The sequence below is a fragment of the Leucoraja erinacea genome, chromosome 13 (genome assembly GCF_028641065.1).
Source record: "Leucoraja erinacea ecotype New England chromosome 13, Leri_hhj_1, whole genome shotgun sequence".
NCBI classification, from domain to species: Eukaryota; Metazoa; Chordata; class Chondrichthyes; order Rajiformes; family Rajidae; genus Leucoraja; species Leucoraja erinaceus.
Genome location: NC_073389.1, coordinates 318,746 through 345,053, shown reverse-complemented (window position 1 = coordinate 345,053; position 26,308 = coordinate 318,746). Strand labels below are relative to the sequence as shown.

Here is a 26,308-nt window from a genome sequence, read left to right as displayed (position 1 = left end):
TGTAATCATGTTTAGCTTTCTCTTGACCGGGTAGCACTCAACAAAAAGCTTCTCACTGTGCCTCGCAACACGTGACAATAATAAACTAAACTAGCATGCAAATTGTTAAATATAATGGCAGAATTATGATACCTAATGTCATCTGAAAACTTACATACAGAAATCTATTTTTAATAATTAGATGTTGACAAGCTGAGACTCGATTGCAAGATTCTTGCACAACTTCATGCTTCCAATTCCAACAATCAGAACTAACTCTTTCTCTATCTTGCAACCAACTTCCCAGCCAACTAAATAAACCACCATATTAGAAAGTCATTCATGTCCAATTCAATGCACTGTTGCTTTGAATAGCACATTTCCATTAACCAAGTAACTCCTGGTAACCTTAAATGCAATAATGTTTTCCAGACAAATTATTTGAATAATCACCTCTCATAATTCAGGACACAGACAATATATGTAGCAGCTAAATTAAAAACGATTCCTCACATTGCATTGCTCACATCTTTATGGCTTTTGCAACTTAATTAATCTTTGACTGAATATCAAGACACTTACCAAAGATATTGGTCGAATGGCCCTTCCTTGAAAGAGGTTTCAATTCATTGTGCCCCCAAGCATACTGTCTATAGTTTCCCCAAGCATGCTTCATCATCTGCAGAAAAATAAATATTTAATGTTAGCACATGCAAAACGCAGAATATGCTGAACGTACAGCATCCTAGATCAATCAATCAATCAATCAATCAATCTTTATTGTCATCTTGCAAAGCAACAATTGTACAGTGCAAAATGAGAAGACGTTTCCAGGGAATTGCACATAAAAACTTAAACATTTCACACATAATAAAAACAATCCAGTCCCTGATGAAACAGTACAAATGGTTAAAAAGTCACATTTCTTCAACTTGTTCTCCACAGGGAAAGGCCAGACATGAAAAGCCAAAAGGTTTGAGATATGGATAGAAGAGTTGCAAATTGAGAGGCCAGATGAAGGAATGCAGGTGGATGGATGGAGGAGTGGAGAAATGAGTCCGAGTCCAGATGGGGCACAGGGAAAAGGGGTGGGGATGGTGGAGGAAAAAATCAAATGAATAATAATGGGGAGAAATGGAGAATTCAATATTCATACCACTGGGTTGAAAGCTACTTAAGCAGAACATGAGGTGCTGTTCCTCCAGCTTGTGTGTGGATTCACTCTGGCAATGCAGATGGCCCAGGTCGGCATGGGAATAGGAAGGGGAGTGAACATGGTTAGCAACCGGGAGATCCACCAGGCCTTGGCAGACTGAGCACAACTGTTCGGCAGTTAAAGAAACATCTCTTCCAGCTTTCTCCTCTCTCTCTCCCCAACCCCCCACCCCAACACAATCAGTCTGAAGAAAGGTCCTGAACCAAAACATCAACTATCCATTTTCTCCATAGATGCTGCCTGATCTGCTGGGTTATTCCAGCATTTGGTGCTTTTTTTTGTAATCCAGCGTGTGCAGTTCCTTGCGTCTACAAGGTTACCACTCAGTTGTGGTCTCTGTACTTTAATCACAGCCCCTGCTCATTCATCTGGGAAATGATGAATGAAGAATGCAAATCTGACAGTCAAACATTAATGGTAGACAAAAATGCTGGAGAAACTCAGTGGGTGAGGCAGCATCTATGGAGCGAAGGAAATAGGCAACGTTTTGGGCTGAAACCCTTCTTCAGACTGATGTAAGGGTGGGGGGGGGTGGGAGAAGAAAGGAAGAGGTGGAGACAGTGGGCTGAGGGAGAGCTGAGAAGGGGAGGAGACAGTAAGAACCTGAAATTAGAGAAGTCAATGTTCATACCGCTGGGGTGCAAACTGCACAAGTGAAATATGAGGTGCTGCTCTTCCAATTTCCGGTGGTCCTCACTCTGGCCATGGAGGAGGCCCAGGACAGAAAGATCGAATTCAGAATGGGAGGGGGAGTTGAAGTGCTGAGCCACCGGGAGATCAGGTTGGTTATTGCGAACTGAGCGGAGGTGTTCCGTGAAGCGATCGCCAAGCCTACGCTTGGTCTCACCGATGTAGAGCAGCTGACATCTAGAGCAGCGGATACAATTGATGAGGTTGGAGGAGGAGCAGGTGAACCTCTACCGCACCTGGAAAGACTGCTTGGGTCCTTGAATGGAGTCAAGGGGGCAGGTAATGTGACAAGTGTAGCATTTATTGCGGTTGCAAGGGAAAGTGCCCGTAGAGGGGGTAGTTCGGGTGGGAAGGGCCGAATTGACCAGGCAGTTACGGAGGAAGCAGTCTCTGTGGAAAGCAGACAGGGAAGGAGATGGGAAGGTGTGTCAAGTGGTGGGGTCACGTTGGAGGTGGCAAAAATGACAGAGGATTATTTGTTGTACGTGATGGCTGGTTCATTGTAGGAGCTCATTGTGGACGACGGAAGGTCTAGGGGTGGCAAGCACACCCCCATCCATATTAACGGGACGGAGGTGGAACGTGTTTCCAGCTTCAGGTTTCTGGAGGTCAACATCTCTGATGACTTCTTTTGGACCCACAATACCTCAACACTGGTCAAGAAGGCTCACCAGCATCTCTTCTTCCTGAGGAGACTAAAGAAAGTTCATCTGTCTCCTCAGATTCTGGTGAACTTCTACCGCTGCACCATCGAGAGCATCCTTACCAACTGCATCACAGTATGGTATGGCAACTGCTCTGTCTCCGACCGGAAAGCACTGCAGAGGGTGGTGAAAAACTGCCCAACGCATCACCGGTTCCTCATTCCCCTCCATTGAGTCTGTCCAGAGCAAGTGATGTCTGCGAAGGGTGTGCAGCATCCTCTCACCCCAGCCACAGACTGTTTACCCTCCCCCCATCCGGGAGGCGCTACAGGTCTCTCCGTTGCCGGACCAGCAGGTTCAGGAACAGCTTCTTCCCTGCGGCTGTTACACAACTTAACTCTGCACCTTGGTGATTGCCAGTCACCCCCCCCCCCACTTCTTCCCCCAGAAGAATTGCACTATTGCTAATGTATGTACATATATATATATATATGTTGCTGTTCCATTATTCTGTGTTCGCTCTTCTGGGCGAGATGCTAACTGCATTTTGTTGTCTCTGTACTGTACACTGCACAATGACAATAAAGATTTAATCTGAATCTGGTAGGGTGGAAGGTGAGGACTAGGGGGACTCTGCCCTTGATACGAGTAGGGGGATGGGGAGAGAGAGCAGTGTTACAGGGTATGGAAGAGACCCTGGTGAGAGCCTCATCTATGGTAGAAGAGGGAAACCCCCGTTCTCTGAAGAATGAGGACATCTCCGATGTCCTGGTGTGGAACACCTCATCCTGGCAGCAGATGCAGTGTAGACAGAGGAATTGGGAGTAGGGGATAGAGTCCTTACAGGAAACAGGGTGGGAAGAAGTGTAGCCCAGATAGCCATGGGAGTCAGTGGGTTTATAGTGGATGTCGGTCGGAAGTCTATCACCTGCGATGGAGATAGTGAGATCAAAAAATGGTAGGGAAATGTCGGAAATGGTCCAGGTGTATTTGAGTTGGAAGTTAGTGGTGAAATGGATGAAGTCAGTGAGTTGTGTGTGGGTGCAAGAGGTGGCACCAATGCAGTCGTCGATGTAGCGGAGGTAGAGGTCGGGGATGGGACCCTGGTATGTCTCGAACAAGGATTGGACGAAATGGGAGGAGCCAAACAAAAAGTTATTAAGGGAAGCATTAATAACTTGATGTAAGGATGCTTAAAAGCCTATGTCTTAATAACCCCTCCATTAACAAAACTGGTTAATATAAAAGCGAAAGGGAACATGACACAGCTAATTCAATAGAAAAGTCTATGAATACTTGGGATGTCTATAATTCTTCAAAATTGATTGCTAAATCGATGACATTGGTTAAGCTGAAACAAAATAGTGGCAGGTTCGTCTGACGCCACAGAAGCCACATCCATAAAATCTTTTGCACGCCTTTGTGAGATATGGATCCGAGCTATTAAGTTCTGGATCAAAACCTGTAGGAAAAAAGTCTCGACCACAAGTTAAATGAGCAAAGATCATAACCTAAAGACAGCCTTTTTGACCGTTGTTGAGAATTCTAAACCTGGCATGAGAGAACGGCCGGGGCTGTACACACAAATTCAATGATCATAGATTAGTTCAGCACAGGGACAGATCCTTGAGCCCACTGAAACCCCAATAGAGATCTCTGCTGAAACACTTCTTGGTATAAGCTCTCAAAAGAGAAACAATTGGAAAATATAATTAGCCCTAATAAACAGAATTCCACTCAGGCTAATAACCACACAATCCAAAGCCTGTATTTTCTGCGTGGGACGACTCCCCTCTTGACTCCCTGAATGTTTCCCACATGGCACAAGTCTGTTGTTTGCTAGAAAACACAGGAGCTGTCTCTTCCCCTCGGTTATCAGGCTTCAGAACTGTCCTTCCATAAGTCAGGGCACTTATCACCTCTACCCCATTGCGGACATTGGACTTTGTCTCTGGAACTGATGCGTTACAATGCTGAGAACTACGGTGCCCTCCATAATGTTTGGGACAAAGACCCATCATTTATTTATTTGCCTCTGTATTTGAGATTTGTAATAGAAAAAAAAATCACATTGCCAGATTTTATTAAAAGGCCATTTTTATACATTTTGGTTTCACCATGTAGAAATTACAGCTGTGTTTATACATAGTACCCCCATTTCAGGGCACCATAATGTTTGGGACACATGGCGTCACAGGCATTTTGTAATTGTTCAAGTGTGTTTAATTGCCTCCTTATTGCTGGTATAAGAGAGCTCTCAGCACCTAGTCTTTCCTTCAGTCTTTCCATCACCTTTGGAAAACCTTAATTGCTGTTTAACAACATAAGGATCAAAGTTGTGCCAATGAAAGTCAAAGAAGCCATTATGAGACTGAGAAACAAGGATACAATAGAATGATCAATGACCACTGTCCGCAGAAGATTTCATGAACAGAAATACAGAGGCTACACTGCAAGATGCAAACCATTGGTTAGCCACAAAAATAGGATGGCCAGGTTACAGTTTGCCAAGAAGTACTTAAAAGAGTAACTACAGGTTTGGAAAAAGGTCTTGTGGACCAATGAGATGAAGATTAGAGTGGTGGCAAGAGCTTAGTATGGAGAAGAGAAGTAACTGCCCAAGATGCAAAACATACCACCTCATCTGTGAAACAAGGTGGCGGGTGGGTGTTATGGCCTGGGCATGTATGGGTGCTGAAGGTACTGGCTCACTTATCTTCATTGATGATACGACTGCTGATGGTAGTATCATAATGAATACTGAAGTATATAGACGAAATCTATCCGCTCAAGTTCAAACAAATGCCACAAAACTCATTGGCCAGCAGTTTATTCTACAGCAAGACAATGAGCCCAAACATACTGCTAAAGTAACAGTTTTTCAAAGCTAAAAAATGGTCAATTCTTGAGTGGCCTAGTCAATCACCCGATCTGAACCCAATTGAGCATGCCTTTTATATACTGAAGAGAAAAGCGAAGGTGTCAAAACAAGCATAAGCTAAAGATAGCTGCAATACAGGCTTGGCAGAGCATCACCAGAGAAGATGAATCGCAGACTTCAAGCAGTCATTGCATGAACAGGATGTGCAACAAAATAGGACTACTTTCATTTACATGACATTGCTGTGTCGCAAACATTATAGTGCCCTGAAATGGGGGGGTGGGGGGGTGGGGGACACAATGTATAAACACAACTGTAATTTCAACATGGTGAAACCAAAAGGTATAAAGATGGCTTTTTATTAAAATCTGACAATGTGTACCTTCTATTACAAATCTCAAATTGTGGAATACAGAGGCAAATAAATAAATGATGGGTCTTTGTCCCACAACATAATGGAGGGCACTGTATACTCTGCACTCTGTATCTTCCCCTCTGCTCTACCTATTATACTTGAGTTTGACTTGATTGCAACAATGTTCTGTTACTGGTGTAATTAGTGTAATCTGATCTGTTTGGGCAGCATGCAAAATAAACCTTTTGCTGTACCTCAGTTCACATGACAATACTAAACCAAAACCTCTTCACTTGACTAAACTGTATTCACAATAACTATTGGGTTCACAATTTACTTTGAAGCATTAACTGTGGCCTTCGTTCCATTTCACAGTAATCTCAGCTGGGTCGTGAAGTTTTTGATGTTTTCCATATGCTCCATTCTGAAAGTATACTTTCAGCTTTTATTGGTGGTTGGCGAATCTGTCAATTCTGTTTAAGAAATTACAGTATTGAGGGATCAACTTGTATAATCTAGCACTGTGTTGAGAATATTTTCAAGTAATTTCACAAATTGCCAGACATGTAAGTAATTAAGCCACAAATACTGTAAATAAATGTTGGTCAAAGACTGTGTTTCCTTTATAGGGCGACTCCCCTATTGACAAAGGTAGAGGAACCAAGAAGTGAAAGACATGGCTTTAAGATGAGGGCGGAAAGATTTAATAACTGCCTGAGGAACAACTTTTTTCACACAGAGGGTGGTAGATGAGGCAGGTACCACAACAGCATTTAAAAGTTATTTGGACAGGTTCATGGATAAGAAAGGTTTAGAGGGATATGGGCCAAATGCAGGCAGGCGGGACTAGCTTGGGTGGGGCATCTTGGTCCTGTATGACCCCAATGCTGCTGAAGAGAAAACAATCTGCAGAGTGGCCATTATAATAGTCCTGTTATTATTCCATCATCATAAAATGTGACAAGGGCACCAGCTACTTCATCATCATCCAACTCTCACCTTATACAGTGATACAGTGTGGAAACAGGTCCACACCGGCCAACAATGTCCCAAATACACCAGTCCCACCTGCCCGTGTTTGGTCCATATCCCTCCAAACCTGTCCTATCCATGTACCTGTCTAAATGTTTCTTAAATATTGGGATAGTCCCAGCCTCAACTACCTCCTCTGCCAACTTGTTCCATACACCCACCACCCTTTGTGTGAAAAAGTTACCCCTCAGATACCTACTCAATCTTTTCCCCTTCACCTCAAATCTATGTCCTCTGGTCCTCAATTCACCTACTCTGGGCAAGAGACTCTGTGCATCCACCCGATCTATTCCTCTCATGATTTTATACACCTCTATAAGATCACCCCTCATCCACCTGTGCTCCAAGGAATAGAGTCCCAGCCTACTCAACCTCTCCCTATAGCTCAGACTTTCTGGCCCTGGCAACATCCTCATGAATCCTCTCTGAATCCTTTCCAGCTTGACAACATCTTGCCTCTAACATGGTACCCAGAATGAAACACAATATTCTAAATGCGGTCTCACCAATGTCTTATACAATTGCAACATGACCTCCCAACCTCTAGACTCAATACTATGACTGATGAAGCCCAATTGCCAAAAGCCTTTTTGACCACCCTATCTACCTGTGACTCCACCTTCAAGGAACCATGCACGTACTCCTAGATCCCTCTGTTCTGCAACACACCACAGTCCCATTATTCACTGTATAGGTCAGGCCCATGTTAGACTTCCCAAAAAGCAACACCTCACATTTTTCTGTACTAAATTATATCAACCATTTCTCATCCCACCTGGCTAATCGATCAAGATCCTGCTGCAATCTTTCACAACCATCTTCACTATCTGCAAAACCACCCACTTTTGTATCATCAGCAAACTTGCTAATCCTGCCCTGTATATTCTCATCCAAATCATTGATGTAGATGACAAACAGTAATGGCAAAGATCTTATAGCGAAGCAAGATGGGTTACTCTCACGCAAAAGTGTAGTACGCTCATGGGCGGATTCATGGGTGATTTTATGACTCATTTTAGCAACCAACCCCCGCCATCTTGTCAGCCATCTCGCTTCCGGCCAAAGATTGGATCCGCAGCGGGGAGAGGGAGTGCGCGGCCCGGGGCAGCGGGGAGAGGGAGTGCGCGGCCCGGGGCAGCGAGGAGAGGGAGTGTGGGGCCCGGGGCAGCGGGAGAGGGAGTGCGCGGCCCGGGGCAGCGAGGAGAGGGAGTGTGGGGCCCGGGGCAGCGGGAGAGGGAGTGTGGGGCCCGGGGCAGCGGGAGAGGGAGTGTGGGGCCCGGGGCAGCGGGGAGAGGGAGTGTGGGGCCCGGGGCAGCGGGAGAGGGAGTGTGCGGCCCGGGGCAGCGGGAGAGGGAGTGCGCGGCCCGGGGCAGCGAGGAGAGGGAGTGTGCGGCCCGGGGCAGCGAGGAGAGGGAGTGTGGGGTCCAGGGCAGCGGGAGAGGGAGTGTGGGGCCCGGGGCAGCGAGGGAGATAGTGTGGGGTCCGGGGCAGCGGGTGAGGGAGTGCGGGGCAGCGGGTAGAGGGGCATAGGAAGGGGCGAGACATTGTAGTGAGGGGGCAGGCGAGGGAGTGCCGGGGGGTGGGGGGGGATAAGGCCTAGTGTGTGTGAAGTTGCGGGGAGGTTTACAATGTTTCTTATTTAATGTCCCTTGTCTAGTCTGAAATAAAGTTCATTATTGGATCGGAAGAAATATAATTGTGTGTGTGTTATATGATTATATACATTTATATAATTTTCATGTATGTGTGTTTATAAACATTTTATTCTTTAACAAGAATTAACAGAATTATTAACTAACAGAATTATGAATCTAACCCTATAATCGCACACAAAAAGTCCCCCCGCAATGTCAATTACCCTGCGAGTCGGGTCAGTTCCGGTTACTACAAAATCAACTCAAACACGGCTTGTGAGCCATTTAAAAAGAAATGATTTAAAAAACATTAAAAAAGACAATTACCAGAGTCAAATTTTATTCTTGACAAGAAGTTTGAACTGACAGATTTATGAAACTAACCCACACAAACTGTTGCCCCGTAACATTGATTACACTGCAAGTCGGGTCGGGTCAGGTAGGCTCAGGTTACTAAAATGGGCGGGGGAAAATGCCCAGGATCCCCTCCATAGCGTACTACACGTCAGCCCATTGCATTTCACAGGAGTAGCCCATCTTTAGATCTTTGGTAATGGGCCAGCACCGAACCCCGAGGCACATCACAAGTCACAGGCCTCCACTCCGACTGGACCCTGGCCACCTGTATTATTAACCATCCTGCTGTAAAACTGATGGGCATGTGACAAAGTTCTGGTTACAGGAACTCAATTTCACCACAGCTCATGAATAGCTGCCCATTGATTCAAAATTTGCACCTCTCCACAAGAGCATTTACAAGTGATATCAGTTTCGCCCTCGTGATCTCTTTTCATTTAACTTTTCTTTTTAAGTGATATCTGTACTGTACTAAAACTTGAGACTGGATTATATATATATTTTAATTTCTACATATTATGCACTCTGTGGCGCTGTAGTAGTCGCTGTCTCAGAGGCGGAGACCCGGGTTTCATCCTGACTACGGGTGCTGTCTGTGTGGAGTTTGTACGTTCTCCCTGTGACCGCGGGGGTTTTCCCTGGGTGCTCCGGTTTCCTGCCACACTCCAAAGACATACAGGTTTGTAGGTTAATTGGGTTTGGTAAAATTGTAAATTGTCCTTAGTGTGTAGGATAGTGCTAGTGTACAGGGATTGTGAATAGAAATCCCGAATCAATGCTGTAAGATTGTTCTGTAAAGGTAAAATGGTTGGCCAGGTCGACTGAAATAAAGAGCATAAAAAGGCTGCTGACCAGACTTGCTGGAAATTAGCCTGCAGGTTTCAGAAAGGGAATACACAATGTCTTGCAGTTACTGCATAGTCGTGAATAGGGGAACACCCGCCCCGTCTGACAGGATTGAGGAATACACAATCCTCCTCGCTAGGAAGACTAAGGAATGTCCATGGCCACAGCGAGCAGCACCGGAAATTGGAGGAACAGCACCTCATATTCCGTTTGGGGAGTCTGCATCCCAGGGGCATGAACATCGAATTCTCCCAATTTTGTTAGTCCTTGCTGTCTCCTCCCCTTCCTCAGCCCCCCTGCTGTCTCCTCCCATCCCCCAGCCTTCGGGCTACTCCTCCTTTTCCCTTTCTTGTCCCCACCCACCCCCGCCCCCGATCAGTCTGAAGAAGGGTTTCGGCCCGAAACGTTGCCTATTTCCTTCGCTCCATAGATGCTGCTGCACCCGCTGAGTTTCTCCAGCTTTTTTGTGTAACCTAAGGAATGTACTGGTCTGAGATCTAGTGTGGTTCCTCGTAACATCTCCTTACATATACATACCCGTTTTCCTGTATTTTGCGTACGTGTCGGTTCTTTGATTGGGGAATGTGGGAGGTGCTAAACAGTGACATTAACATATAAAACGCATTGCAATTAAGGGCAGAGAGCTTGACTCTTTGCCGGGTTGTAACCTGTGTGAAGACTTCTGCTCAATAAACGTACGTTTAAAGCAACCCTGGTGCCTGGTCGATTATTGTCGAAACAACCGACGTGAGAGAAAAACGTGAATCAACATTTGGTGTCAGAAGTGGGATGTCAACCAGCGACTGATCGAGCCGGCGAGTGAATCCACTGGGCGACGGGATCGATGTGAAGGAGGTACCGCCAAGTGAGTAGATTTAGTTAAATCTCCTCTTGGTCCTTCCTCGTATCCCGGCGTAGCAGGGTAATTCGCTGACTTGCGTCAGTTAGTGGGACGACATCCGAACGTTCCGGTTGTTGGCACGGGGATAGGGCCGTCTCGAGGATTGTCCTAGTCTGATCGAGCGGATAAAACACCCTGTAGAGGGGGACCGTAGATGGTATATAAGAGGAGTGCACTGGGTATAGGAAGTTAACTAGTATTGAGACGTTAACCGAGACCAAGGTACCCCCAAATCTCACAGAAAGTCCACTTCAAAGTGACTGAGTGAGATACGGCGGAACCAAGGACTCACGATTAACCCTGAACTATTGGTGTGTAATAGCATAAGTGTATATTGAATCATCGGATTAAAAAGTATTGAGACGTTAACCGAGACCAAGGTACCCCCGCATCTCACAGAAAGTCCGCCTTAGACTGGTTGTTAAGAGAGGAAATCCTCCACGCGAAGGTCAGGAATTGAAGTGACTGAGTGAGATACGACGGAACCAAGAACTCACGATTAACCCTGAAATATTGTTGTGTAATAATATGTATAAAAATGGGTAATGGTATGGACACCAGTTGTCACCCGGACCGGCCATTACATCAGCTATGTTTCTTGCATCCAGAAATGGAGGAGACCTTCAGGCGTATGTCGGGAGGACTCATTCATAAACTGGGGAAGTATGAATGGCCTGAAGGGGGTTCCAAGGATATGGGTGTGTTGTCAAGGGCCCAGAGTGTAATATGGAAAAAGGATTAAAAAAATATATAAAAAGGCCATTCAGTTGTGGATCGATCATTGTAACAGAGAAAAGGCACAGTCTTTAACGGCCAGTTGGCAGAGTAATGCCTTGAAACTAGGAATACCCCTGACCGAGGGGGGTCAGGAGAAGTCGGTGACCGTATTAAAACAGGAATGTAGGCATGCTAAGGAAAGTAAGGATCGTCAGGAGAGAGAGACACAAAATAACGCTGAGGTAGATAAAGACTTACGTAAGTCGGTGGCTGGCATAGATTTGGGGGCTGACGACGAGGAGGAGGTAGAGGATCATCATTGGGGAGTCCGTGGAGCACCCCCGCTGAACCACTCTGCCCCCGTTGCCAGTCCCTCTGCCCCCATTGCCAGTCCCATGTCCGCTCCTCCACGCTACCCGATCCAAGATTAAAACTCGCCCTTCACAGATACCAGTTTCCAAATCTCCCGTACCCTCGCTGAACCCCAGAAGAAGACGGTCCCATTCAGGGGGGACCACAGGGAAGACAGTTGCCCCTAGTGCCTCCTCCAGCAGACCAACCTCCTCCGTATTCTCCCGCTGCCCTGCAATCTATCGACTCCATGGGAGGCAGAACTAAGCTGAACCCCTGGACCAAAACCAGAAAGAATATGGCACAGCGGCGAACTCAATCCCTCTCCTACAGTATACATGGACCAGATTGCCACAGGGCTTTGTAAACTCGCCGACTCTATTATCTCGTTGTCTGCAACAGCAATTACAAAACCTGCAGTTAGCTGAGGGGTCTGCATTGATCCAGTACGTCGATGAACTTTTAGTGGCCAGTGAAACGGAGGAGCAGAATAGGGAAGCTATAATTTTGTTGTTGAACTTTGTAACGACATTGGGGTACGTTGGGTCCCCCTCCAAAGTACATGTCGGACAAAAGGAGGTGAAATTCCTCGGAGTCATATTCTCAGCAGATGGCCGTCGGTTGGACGAGAGCCGCACAGACCCCATTTACAGGACACCACCCCCCGACAGCCAGGGGAATGCGACAGTGGTTGGGAATGATACCTGACTCTCCAGCAGGACATTACCGTATATTCCTCCCACTCCGTGACCGCCCTACTGGGACAGCTCCAGACCCAGCATTTGACTTCAGCTAGACAAAATAAATATGAGATCTACCTGTTGAATAATCCCAAGCTACAGTTCCGACACTGCACTACTATCAACCCTGCTGTGTTTCTCTGCTCTCCTCCTGATCTCCTCGCTCCATGCGACCATAACTGCTTGGAGGCTATTCTCGCGGATACCAGTCCGCGCCCTGACCTTAGCGATCAACCTCTAGCCTCTCCAGATTTGATCCTCTGTACCGATGGAAGTTTATCCATCAACGAGCAGGGACGCCGTCTGTCAGGCTTTGCGGTAGTTAAGCAAGATGGAACCTTGCTGGATTGTGGCAGTTTTGACCCACCGTTTTCAGCTCAGCAGGCTGAGTTGTTTGCCCTCACCCGAGCCTGTGTCCTCGCAGAGGGGCACTCCGTCAATATTTACACCGACTCCCGATACGCATTTGGAGTCGTTCACGATTTCGGACAGTTATGGAAAAATAGGGGATTCCTCACCTCAACGGGCCATAAGATTGCCAATCAGATCCTGGTCTCTGACCTGTTGAATGCTATCCTTCTGCCCTCTGCGGTAGCTGTAATCAAATGTGCAGCCCACACGACAGGAGATTCCCCGGTCCAAATCGGTAACAGGTTGGCTGACGATGCGGCTAAGTGTGCTTCACGCGGTAGATTTAAAGTGGTGGGTAGTATGATGAGGCAGGTGAAAAGCCTTTATATGGGCTCGTCTGAATCTGAGAAACCTATGCCAACCATGAATGATGTATTGCACTTACAGGGGGACGCCTCTGTTGATGTTATAATGGAATGGGAGCAGCTGGGCTGTCGGAAGGCTGACTCCGGATTGTGGCTCACGCCGGCCGGACAGACCTGTATGACAGACCAGTTAGCGACCTGGGTCGTTGATTGCATACATGTAGCCACTCACTGTGGGGCCACCTTGCTAGTAGACGCTCTCTTACAGGCATGGTGGCATCCTCGACTTAAGGTTTTGGCAGCCCAAACTAGTGCACGGTGCCTCACCTGTGCTACACACAACCCTGGTAAAGGAGTTGTCTGCCAGACAGGTCGTACTGCATTACCTACTGCTCCGTTTGAAACCTTACAGATGTGTTTTATTGATTTGCCTAAGTGTCAGTGTTATAAACATGTACTTGTTATTGTTGATGTTTTCGAGATGGATTGAAGCCTTTCCAACCACTGATTGCACTGCTTCTACGGTGGTGTCTATTTTATTACGGCAGTTTGTTCCTCGCTTAGGGGTTCCAAACATCATCAGTCCGGATAACGGCCCTCACTTCATTGCCGCTATCAATAAAGAATTTGGCCCACAGGCTGCAGGAATGGTGGAACGCTTGAACCAGACCCTGAAGACCAAGCTTGCCAAGCTGGTGGACCAATCGGGCTCCACCTGGGTTAAAATGTTGCCTGTTGCTTTGTTCCAGATCAGAGTTGTCTCCTGCAGAGATCATCTATGGCCGACCCCTGCGCACCCCTTGGACAGACATTACCCTGGCCACAACGACATTGCATCATATGACGGAGGAGATGGTTTCTTACATCCTTGCCCTTACAAGGGCCCTGCGTGAGATTCATGGGGAGGTCAATGCCGCTTATGTGGGTGACATAGATTTTCCCGTTAATGGACGGATCACCCCGGGTTCTTATGTGTTGATTAAGAATTGGGTTCGTAAGGACACCCTTTCTCCTCGATGGTTGGGCCCCTTCCAGGTTCTCCTCACCACCCCCACCGCGGTAAAGGTAGAAGGACGATCGGCATGGGTGCATTTGCACCATTGTAAAGTGGTTGGTGACACCAAGCAAAGGGGGGAGGTCGAGGTCAGGGAGGGGGATCCAGTCCATGAAAAGCAGGGCACAAATTAATTTTGCTATGAAATTGCACGTTCTTTTCTTTTTCCCTCCCTTGTGTTCACAGATACGAAATAAATCGCTGAGATGAGGGTCTTCATGGCATTAATATGTGTGGCGACCACTGCAGGGTTAATCGGTTTCGGCTGGAAATGGACAAAGCCTGAATACGGACGGAACAAACGAGGAAAGAGAGGGGAACGGGAAAACTCCAATTTATTCATCCAGGCACACAATGAGCTATTCGGGAAGGGGCAGGTGGTTTGTTATCCACAAATGACTTCAGTTACCTCCCTGTTTACCCCATCCCCTGCATGGGGCAGAACTGAACGACTGGTGAACTGCCAGGAAAAAAAAACGGTCCCTGTCAAGCCCGTTAGCATCGGCTATGATAGGCTTCTCGCTCCACCGGCCAACTGCTTACCGCTACCTAAGAACAATAACCACTCCTACGACATTTGCTATAACGAATCAAGGACGGCATCAAGACCACCGGCTAGGCCATGTAACTTCACCACCAATAATGACAACAGGCAATATGAAAATTGTTTTAGTAACCACGGACACGGGTGTATAGTCATAAATGTTAAAAATAACCTCACTTGCGCTCTGCAAGGGCCCGTTCACGGCTCCACATGTAACCTTACCTATAAATGAGTCCAATGTAAGGTGCCTAGGGACTGTATCCCTGTAAATGCTGGATTTCAGCAGTTGTGTGGATGGGCTAACGGGACCCATCTGACGGTAGGATCCCATCACCTGCCAATCCCCAGTTATAGCAATGGGATCAGTGAAGAGTGGAGGGACTGGTCTGGAGGGGGAGAAGTCATTAATACCCGAAGGGGCTGTAATGGATCATTATATACGGAGGAAGGATATTACTTCTTCTTTAATGGGAAAGGAACCAATGTCCTAAAACCCCCTTTCCCCAAGAACGTGGCAGTTGGAGCATTGGTGCCAACCACGGTACCTTGTCCTGAGCAACGGACTAAACCCATGGCTCGGGTTCGTCGAAGGATGGTGTTGGCTGAGTTTTTTGCGCAATGGAGAAATCCAGGGGTCAGGGGAGCTGCCCACGGACATGCCATCGGATGGGGATTATTAAGCATGCTAACCATGGGAGGAGTGGGTGGAGGTGAAGCAGCCAAAAACCGAAATTACCTTGTTTGCGGCCTGACAATTCTGGGCAATGCAACAACTGGAGCCTTGGAAGCAGTGAAAACCCAGATGGCCGAAATGAGGATGTTTTCCCTACAAAATAGATATGTGCTCGATTACTTATTGGCTAGAGAAGGGGGGACCTGTACCGTCATAAAAGGGAAATGTATGATGGGGGTTCAAGACAGGACTAGCAACATCACACAACAGCAGAAAGAGATTACCACCTCTTTGGATGGAATAAATGAAAACCAGGGATGGGGGAATTGGGAATTTGGGGGATTATACAACTGGATTATCAGCATGGCCATCTATGCTGCTATAGTAGTTACTTGCTTATTTGTGGGGATTGCCATTGTGAAATGCATCATAGCCCGATTAATGGTGGCCTTATTGGGTTTGGGGACCACCCCCGAGGAATCTAAAAATTCTATACGAATGATGGTCTTACAGCGTGAGCAGGAGAGACTGTTACCATTCCCCAAAGACAGCGAAAACGATGAAGTGAGTGAGGAAGGAGAATTGGGGGATAAAGGTCGGACAGTCCAAGAAGCCTTCAACTATTATTCAAAAATAAACTGGCTTCTCACCCATAGAAGCAGCCATTTCGTAGACATTTCATTCCAACTATCCACTCCTCATTAGATTTTGTTATGTTTATGTCCACATTTTTCATTAAATCCTTCTCCCCCACCCCCACTCACTCATTTTGTCGCCTTCTGCTGGCCAGCGACCATAACGGCTGCTGGCGCCCGCATCTCGCCTCAAAGATGCCATTTAAAACCAGCCGCACTGCTCATTCCTGAGTTGGAGTACCACGTCTTCCGTGGGTAGGGAACGGCTGCGTTGGGGGAGCAGACCCAGCGGGTCTGCCCTTGGTCTAGTTAATATATAAAAAGCATTGCAATTAAGGGCAGAGAGCTTGACTCTTTGCTGGGTTGTAACCCGTGTGAAGACTCCTGCTCAATAAACGTACATTTAAAGCAACCCTGGTGCCTGGTCGATTATTGTCGAAACAACCGATGTGAGAGAAAAACGTGAATCAACATCATCACTGGTTGGTGGGCCAAAGGGCCTGTTTCCATGCTGTATCTCTAAAGATTAGCCTATGGACAACAGTGCAATATTTGCAGACTAGTTCCATTTATCCAATAAAACCTTTCGCATTACATAAAAATGCAAACTTTTTATTTGACCAGCCCCCCTCCTTTCGTCCCAAAAGCTAGCTCCTTTTGCATCTCTCCTTCCTCCTCTTCTTCTATTATAGCAGCTGCAGTATATGTGCACTGCCAAGTCAAGAGTGTTTCATTGTACGACACAGCGAGCTGCTAATCCTGTCCCTCCTTTACCCGTTTCTGCAATGGCTTTGTTATACCGGTTCCACAAACCTATCCATGCCCTCAGTTCATCCGTCTAACCAACCAGGCCTCTTGCACTGAAATAAATGCAATTTAATCCAGCCGTCTCTCCTTGTTCCCAGCTGTGCTCTTGTCTGTTTTATATACAGAACTTGCTGCAGTTGACTTCTGCACCAACTTGCAGGCTCTCATCTCCCTCAGTACTGCTTTGGATCCCACCCACTAGCCAATCTAATCTCAACCCTCCCTAGAAGCACTAGCAAATTTGCCTGCAAAGGATATTCTTCCCCCTTCAGTTCAAATGCAACCCGTTCCTCTTGTACTGGTTACTAATGCCCCAGAAGAAATCTCAGTCATCCAATAATCGGAATCCCTGCTCTTTATGTTTACTATATGGAAATGCCATGACAGAAAGATTAAACCACTTTTGCAAAGTTCCAAGGCAAGGCAATAAGTGAATTATGCACAGAAATTTAGTTTAGCTTAGAGATACAGCGATCACCTGTTCACACTAGTTCTATGTTATCCCACTTTCTCATTCACTCCCTACACACTAGGGGAGGGGGTGGGGGGGGGGGGGGGGATTTTACAGAAGCCAATTAACCTAGAAACCAGAACGTCTTTGGGATATGGGAGGAAACCGGAGCACCCGCAGGAAACAGGAAATAGGGACAACATGCAAGCAACATACAGACAACTACCAAGGTCAGGGTCATACCTGGGTGGTTGGTGTTGTGAGGCTGCCCACTCTACTGGCTGCAGCATTGTACTGCCCTATAACCATATAACCATATAACAATTACAGCACGGAAACAGGCCATCTCGACCCTTCTAGTCCGTGCCGAACACGTATTCTCCCCTAGTCCCATATACCTGCGCTCAGACCATAACCCTCCTTTCCTTTCCCCGTCCATATAACTATCCAATTTATTTTTAAATGATTAAAACGAACCTGCCTCCACCACCTTCACTGGAAGCTCATTCCACACAGCCACCACTCTCTGAGTAAAGAAGTTCCGGGAACTGTGTACAGTTATTCCCAGATCCCTCTGTTCATCTGCATTCTTCAATTACCTACCATTTACCATGTACGTCCTATTTTGATTTGTCCTGCCAAGATGTAGCACCTCACACTTATCAGCATTAAACTCCATCTGCCATCTTTCAGCCCACTCTTCCAACTGGCATAAATTGTAGACTTTGACAATCTACTTCATTATCCACAACCCCACCGATCTTAGCATCATCTGCATACTTACTAATCCAATTTACCACACCATCATCCAGATCATTGATGTACATGACAAACAACAGTGGACCCAACACAGATCCCTGAGGCACCCCACTAGTCACTGGCCTCCAACCTGACAAACAACCATCCACCATTACTCTCTGCCATCACCCATTCAGCCACTGTTGAATCCATCTAGCTACTCCACCATTAATACCCAACCATTGAACCTTCTTAACCAACCTTCCGTGAGGAACCTTGTCAAAGGCCTTACTGAAGTCCATATATACAACATCCACTGCTTTACCCTCATCAATTTCCCGAGTAACCTCTTCAAAAAATTCAAGAAGATTAGTCAAACATGACCTTCCAGGCACAAATCCATGTTGACTGTTCCTAATCAGACCCTGTTTATCCAGATGCTTATATATATTATCTCTAAGTATCCTTGCCATTAATTTGCCCACCACTGACGTCAAACTAACAGGTCTATAATTGCTAGGTTTACTCTTAGACCCCTTTTTAAACAATGGAACAACATGCGTAGTACGCCAATCCTCCGGTACTATTCCCGTTTCTAATGACATTTTAAATATTTCTGTCATAGCCCCTGCTATGTCTACACTAACTTCCCTCAATGTCCTTGGGAATATCCTGTCCGGACCTGGAGACTTATCCACTTTTATATTTCTCAAAAGTGTCAGTACTTCCTCTTCTTTGAATCTCATAGTTCCCATAGCTACTCTACTTGTTTCCCTTACCTCACATAATTCAATATCCTTCTCCTTGGTGAATACCGAAGAAAATAAATTGTTCAATATCTCCATCTCTTTTGGCTCTGCAGATAGCTGTCCACTCTGTCTCTCCAATGGACCAATTTTATCCCTCGTTATCCTTTTGCTATTAATATAGCTGTAGAAACCCTTTGGATTTACTTTCACCTTACTTGTCAAAGCAACCTCATATCTTCTTTTAGCTTTTCTAATTTCTTTCTTAAGTTTCTTTTTACATTCCTTATACTCCTCAAGCACCTCATTTACTCCATGCTGCCTATAATTATTGTAGATCTCTCTCTCTTTTTCCAAACCAAATGTCCAATTTCCCTTGAAAACCATGGCTCTTTCCAATTTTTACTATTTCCTTTCAACCGAACAGGGACATAAAGATTCTGTACTCTTAAAATTTCTCCTTTAAATGCCCTCCATTTCTCTTCCATATCTTTCCCATAAAACAAACTGTCCCAATTTACTCCTTTTAAATCTTTTCGCATCTCCTCAAAGTTAGCCTTTCTCCAATCAAAAATCTCAACCCAAGGTCCAGTTCTGACCCTCTCCATAATTATATTGAAACTAATGGTATTGTGATCACTGGACCCGAACTGTTCCCCAACGCATACCTCTGCCACCTGACCCGTCTCATTTCCTAACAGGAGGTATAGCACCGCCCCTTCTCTAGTAGGTACTTCTATGTATTGCTGCAAAAAACTATCCTGCACACATTTTACAAACTCCAACCCATCCAACCCAAACAATGTGTTTCCCAGTCTATGTGTGGAAAATTGAAATCTCCCACAGTCACTACCTTGTGCTTACTACTAATATCTGCAATCTCCTTACATATTTGCTCTTCCAATTCTCGCTCCCCTCTGATGTACCCAAGCATTTCACACAAATAAAGGCTCTGTCCCATTTTCCCGAGTTACTCACGAACTCTCCCGAGTTTTCCCCTTGATTCGAACTCGGGGAATGTCAGCGAATGTGTGTAGGGGGCCGTAGGAGTCTGTAGATGTTTCCTAGCGGCTCGTAATGCTCGGGGCATCGGGTAAGTCAGGATGTTTTTTCAACAGGTACACAAAAAAGCTGGAGAAACTCAGCGGGTGCAGCAGCATCTATGGAGCGAAGGAAATAGGCAACGTTTCGGGCCGAAACCCTTCTTCAGACAAAAAAATGTTTTTTCAACATGTTGAAAAATGTCCACGAGTAAAAAAAAGCCCCGAGTACCTACGAATGGCTATTACCGTAATCATCAGAGTTTGAATCAAGGGGAAAACTCGGGAGAGTTTGTGAGTAACTCAGGAAAGTGGGAGAGGGCCTTAAGACGACATTGTAACCAATTGCTTAAGTGCCAGATTGCTAGATATGTGCAGTGAATTGTGAATGGAAGTACATTCTATGAAGAAATTACATGTCAACAAACGATACAAAACAATTCCTCATTTGAATATAGTCTGAAAATTTAGCACTACCATTAATTTACTGTTCAAATCCAGGCCACACTACACAATATTTGAATTAACATAGCAACGATTAACGCCTACAAGCAACATAATAATATTGTTAAAATCCAGATGGGAGGGGGGTCAGAGAAAATTGTCAGGTTGTGAATGTTGAAAGCAACATAAAGTAATGTTGCTTTCGATCATTTGTCCAATTCTAGCTCAGACTTCTGTTGTGATGTAGTTTTTTTTAGTCTATCATTCGAAAACAAACTTTGTCAATCACAAAATTATATGTTTTCAAGCAGGTAGGAAATGTATGGTGACGCACAAGGCATTAAATTGTGAGCACAAGGCTGGAAAGATTGGATATTTGAAATGATGCAGCCAATCTGTAGACAGCAAGGAGCCACTAAGAGTCCTGAATATTACAGCAGAATATACTGTAATGAGAACTGTGAGGTTAACAGCAATCATTGTTATTATGTATGAATCAGACAGAAACATTAGGCAAGCAGTACCTTCCATAATTGCAAGAAAATTAAATTTTGTGGTGTAAATTTCCTGTAACATGCACGCTGGATTAATAACAATTTTTAGTCCAAATAGTCCTTTTGACTGGATGCCATATCTTAAGAATTGGAAATCTATCCCATTACCACCAAACAAAATGCAAAGGAAGACTTCCATTCCTTTCAACCTTATCGTCATTGGAATTAAAAAAAACATTTAAAAATCCTCTTCTTTTCATTTCTCAATCCAACCTCTCCCTCAATTTTGATTTCTGTACCTGAATAAGCAAAGACAAGCCTTCCAACTGGTCACAGCCAGAAATTATCTGTTTTACATTGTTGGATCGGATAGAGATATTGGCCAGGGCACTGACTAGGAAAATTACCAAGTTTTCCTTGACTTTAAAGATACAGCGTGGAAATAGGCCCATCGGCCCCCCAGTGACCACCCCATAACACTAGCACTATCCTACACACTAGGGCCAATTTACGATTTTTACCAAAGCCAATTAACCTACAAACATGTACTTCTTTGGAAGGAAACCAGAGCAGCTGGGACCACGCAGTCACAGGGAGAACATGCAAACTCCGTATAAATAGCACCCATAGTCAGGAGCAAAACGGAGGCTCTGGCGCTGTAAGGCCAGCAACTTTACTCCTGCACCACCGTGCCGCCCCGGATAGCATTATAGGATCTTTTACATCCACTCAAATAGGACTAAAGATCTTTGGCTTTAGATCTCATCCAAAAACTGCATCCTTAAAATGCTCAGGACCCGTCATCCAGGCCTGGATAGAGTGAATGTGGAGAGGATGTTTCCACTAGTGGGAGAGCCTAGGCCACGGGTCGGCAACCTACAGCCCCCGGGCCGAATGCGGCCCGTAACCCAAAATCACCTGGCCCGCAGGCAGATTTTTCTTTCCTGTAATCATCCGGCCAAGCGCCCCTAGCAGCGGCCGGGCGCCCCGAACAGCGGCCAAGCTCTGTCTGTACCGCATCCTACACAAAGCCGCCGGCACGGCCTCGCACCTTCTGTGAACACGTTTAAGAAAGAATTGCAGATGCTGGAAAAATCGAAGGTAGACAAAAATGCAGGAAAAACTCAGCGGGTGAGACATGCAAGCATTGCATGAGGCTGCCTCACCTGCTGAGTTTCTCCTGCATTTTTGTCTACCTTCTGTGAACACGTGATTTGATGCCTGCTATCCGGGGCGGGCTGGGCGTGGGATCCATGTGTATACGTTATAGATGTGGCCCGCCATCCGCTCACTATGCAAAACAAGGTTGTCGACCCCTGGTCTAGGCTCAGAAGCCATAGCCTCAGATTAAAAGGAGTCCCTCAAAAAGAAAATAAGGTAGAATTTCTTTAGTCTTAGGTTGGTGAATCTGTGGAATTAATTGCTGCAGACAGCTGTGGAGACCGTCATTGGATATCGACGGATTCTTGATTAGTAAGAAAGAATGTCAAGGGTTATGGGGAGAAGACAGGAGAATGGGGTTGAGACGGAAAGATAGATCAGCCACGATTGAATGGCGGAGTAGACTTGATGGGCCAAATGGCCGTTGTTCCTAGAACTTATGAAATTAAGTTTGTGGTGGGCTGCCAATCCACAACCTTCTGATTTGAAGTGAAAGTATTATTGACTGAGCCATGGCACTTGCAGAGATACATAATCATTATGCCTATGGAGACACTTTAAGCAGTATTATTCAGTTCTTCAATAAACACAAGCGGTGAAATGGTTTCAAGGAAAATTAACAGCTACTGTCATTCCATTTTAAACAATATACAATGGAAGCTTTTCATGCATCTTATATATTACCTCTTTAATCTTCTCTTGCTTTTCTCTCGTTTCTGGATCACCAGGGTCTCCATTATTGATTCCCACCGGTTTTGGAATAGGTACTTTTGGTAACTGTTTGCCTTCCCTCTTCTTCGCGTCTTGCGCCACTCGATTTTTCTCTGTTTGAATCTCCGCACGGATTTGATCTTTGGATTTTTTCAGCTTTTCCTTGGCCTCCTCTAGAGCCCTCTCGTGATCTGCCCTGATCATTTTCCGCAGTTGTTCCTCTTCCTCCCTAGGGAATGGATGAAGACTTTAATTTTTCAGTAACAGACTCCTCCACATCACCATTTCAGAATCTAAATGTTACAAGCCTAAGATTAACATTACCTTCTCGATATAAGGATACTGCAGATGCTGGTTTAAAAAACAAAAAGACTCAAACTTGCTTAGTTGAGAAAATGCAGTAACTATCAAAATGTGTATTTTTAAATTATACCAGTCAAGAGGCAGAAATTCAAAACTTGGCGTCTCATATTTTTAGCCTTCCATCAGATAGGTTACCACATTGTGCCCAAAGACAACATCAATGCCTCATGACAGGTAGGTCTTTATATGCAAAATATGCAGTTATGCAGCATTCCCAAAATGTGAAGGCAAATACACCCTCAACACATTAGCTTAACATTTGCATTGATTTGCTACCCAGTGAACTTCCAAAAGCAACATTTCATAGTTAATTATCAATGTAGAATTTTCAATGAAGATAGACACAAAGTGCTGGAGCAACTCAGCGGTTCAGGTCGTATCTCTGGAGAAAATGGGTGGGTGACCAGAGGTGCTACCTGACCCGCTGAGTTACTCCAACACTTTGTGTCTATCTTTGTATAAACCAGCATCTGCAGTTCCTTTTCCATATCTTTCAATGAAGATGGGTGTGAAAACCTTAGCTGACAATTGCTCTGGATGTAGACTGAAATTAAGAGTATAAGCAGAGGGTCCAACTAGGATTTGTTGTTAACCTGATGTGGCTTGAAATAAGCATGGGTGGACGAGGCAGGAGGTTGAGAAACCAAGAACGTGAAAAGACCTTGAGGTGATTACAAAGGTCTGACAGATGTTACGTGGATAAGCTTTTCCCACTGAGAGTAGGGAAGATTCAAACAAGGGGACATGACTTGAGAATTAAGGGACAGAAGTTTAGGGGTAACATGAGGGGGAACTTCTTTACTCAGAGAGTGGTGGCTGTGTGGAATGAGCTTCCAGTGAAGGTGGCGGAGGCAGGTTCGTTTTTATCATTTAAAAATAAATTGGATAGTTATATGGACGGGAAAGGTATGGAGGGTTATGGTCTGAACGCAGGTGTATGGGACTAGGGGAGAATACGTGTTCGGCATGGACTAGAAGGGTCGAGATGGCCGGTTTCCGTGCTGTAATTGTTATATGGTTATATGGTTATTTAAAAAAAAAGACAAAAGTATTTTGAAAAGGAAGCACCAGAGACCTCAATCAATTCAAGATGACCACGGGCCAGGCAGCATCTCTGGAGAAAATAAATTGACGACGGCTTGGGTCGAGACTCTTCATCAACTATTTATTTTCTCCAGAGATGCTGCCTGACCTGGTGAATTACTCCAGCATTTTGTGTCTATCTCAAAGTCAACCCTAATGTCACCTCAGAGATATATTAACCCCATCCATCCCTTCCCCAGCCTCCCATCAATTAGCTTGTTTTCTCCCTTTCTGTTTTGGCAAAGCATCTAACCTTGACTGTTAACTTTTGTTTCTTTCCACACATACTGTCTAACCTGCTGAGTGGTTCTAACCTTTGTTATTTCATATTTCCAGCAGCTGCAGTTTTATTCTGACTTTAAGCTTGAGAAAATTCTTTTCAATTTCGACTGGATGCCAACAACTGAAATAAAGCTGGAGACCGATATAAGCAGCCACTGTAAAGAGTACAATGTCAGTAGTTTAGCTAAACAAAATAGGAGAATAAAATGACTGCAAGACTAACCAGAGCCATCATTAATCAACAATGTTAAAAGCAGGGTTTGAACAACTGAATCAAGTTAATATGGATTTTATTTGGCAACACAATTTCTAGGCCCTGACCACGGGTGAACAAAAGGAGGTAGATTGACTGAACTTTATTGCCTTCCATCACAGTGAGAAATGTTGATTCCACTGTGGTGGATGTTTATGTTAAACTCTATTGTGAATTGTGTTCTTTTTATTCGTATGGCTGTATGGTAACTCAAATATCACTGTAGCAATTGGTGCATGTGACAATAAACGTGAACCTGAACTTCAACTTGAATTACTCGATTCCTTGATTAAGAGAACATTTACTGCAGAAAGTCCCAAACAATCAGATTTTCTGAACAATTACTGGCCTCACAATCTAGAGAACAAGAAGGCTTTTTTCAGAATACTTCTTTCCAATGGCCATAAAGTTATTGGAAAGCGCGGAGGGGAAGGGAAATCACTTCAAGAATTAATTGGATAACAAGATGCTTATTTCACAGTTGGCCAGACATAGAAGTGTTAGGCGACATATGGCAGAAGCATGGGGCAAGCAACTCAGACCAACACATCCAGAAACGTGCCCAGTATTGATGTTAGTAACTCTATTGCCTAGCAACACACCTCAACACAGGGATTCTGGAAATGATTTATCTGAACTACAGAAATTAAACGTTGCATCATCGGAAACGCAAGACATTATTAAGCAATTCACATATCAAATAAAGTTTATCAAAATATTCTGATAGTTTTCTGAACTACAGAAATGAAAGAATTCAATTTGCTATAATGTCACATTAAACACAGCATGCTGGAGTAACTCAGTGGGTCAGGATCTCTGGATTTCACAGCATTTTGTATCTATATTCAGTATCTCAAGCTTTGTGGCCTGACCAGCTGAGTTACTCCAACATTTTGTGTCTATCTTCGGTATAAACCAGCATCGGCAGTTCCTTCCTACCCACTGACTTGTTTTCAGCCATTCATAACTTGAGGACATTCCATAGGATTCACATTTAATGAATAGGATAGTTTCTTAATTCATATAAACCTCAAAGCACCCCAAAGGCTTATATGGAATATCATTAATTGCTCTACTAATGAGGAGAAAAATAACATTTGAATGTCTGCCGATAAACCAATTAAACCAGCAATTAATGTCAAACATTCAGAATTTACATTTTCATTACCATTTCCCTCAGAAAGTGGCATCTCTGAAAATGCTTGAATGGCATTAAAGAAGAAAATGTGTGAAAGTGCAGAGAAAACCAAAAGGCTTTTGCAATAATAAAATGTAAAGATCTGTTGAAAAAACAGCAAGGTAGAGGCAGAGGATTCTTACTGATTTTGATGTATCTATGGAGTACAGACACCAAAAACTGATAATGTATTTATTAATAACCAAATGTACTCATATTTTCAACACCACAGTGAAAACCAAAAATTAACCAATCCCACACCTAAACCAAAATTTAATATCTTGTACTAGATGTATGAACGATAAATAACCAGTTTTAGTGTAAGAAAGAACTCCAGATGCTGGTTTAAATCGAAGGTAGACCAAAATGAAAAGTTTTAGTGATGTTCACTGAAAAGGCTAATACTGACGAGAACACTTATTTCCCTGTTATTCTTCAAAATAGTGTCGGAGATAATATAATGTCTGACAGGAGGACAAAAACAGTACTTGAGGTATTGCAGGTAGACACAAAATACTGGAGCAACTCAGCAGGACAGGCAGCATCTCTGGAAAGAAGGAATGGGTGACTTTTCGGGTCGAGACCCTTCTTCA

At 44.8% G+C, this 26,308-nt stretch overlaps 1 protein-coding gene across 1 annotated transcript in view; it reads right to left on the bottom strand.

Moving 5' to 3' along the window:
- The window catches only part of man1a2 (mannosidase, alpha, class 1A, member 2), a 170,442-nt gene that overhangs the window by 109,041 nt on the left and 35,093 nt on the right, over nt 1-26,308 (bottom strand). The window contains exons 2-3 of the mRNA XM_055644234.1: nt 22,531-22,786; nt 562-658 (exon numbers count right to left, since the gene is read on the bottom strand). Coding sequence (XP_055500209.1) covers nt 562-658; nt 22,531-22,786 — 353 coding nt within the window. The remainder of the gene's footprint in view (nt 1-561; nt 659-22,530; nt 22,787-26,308) is intronic.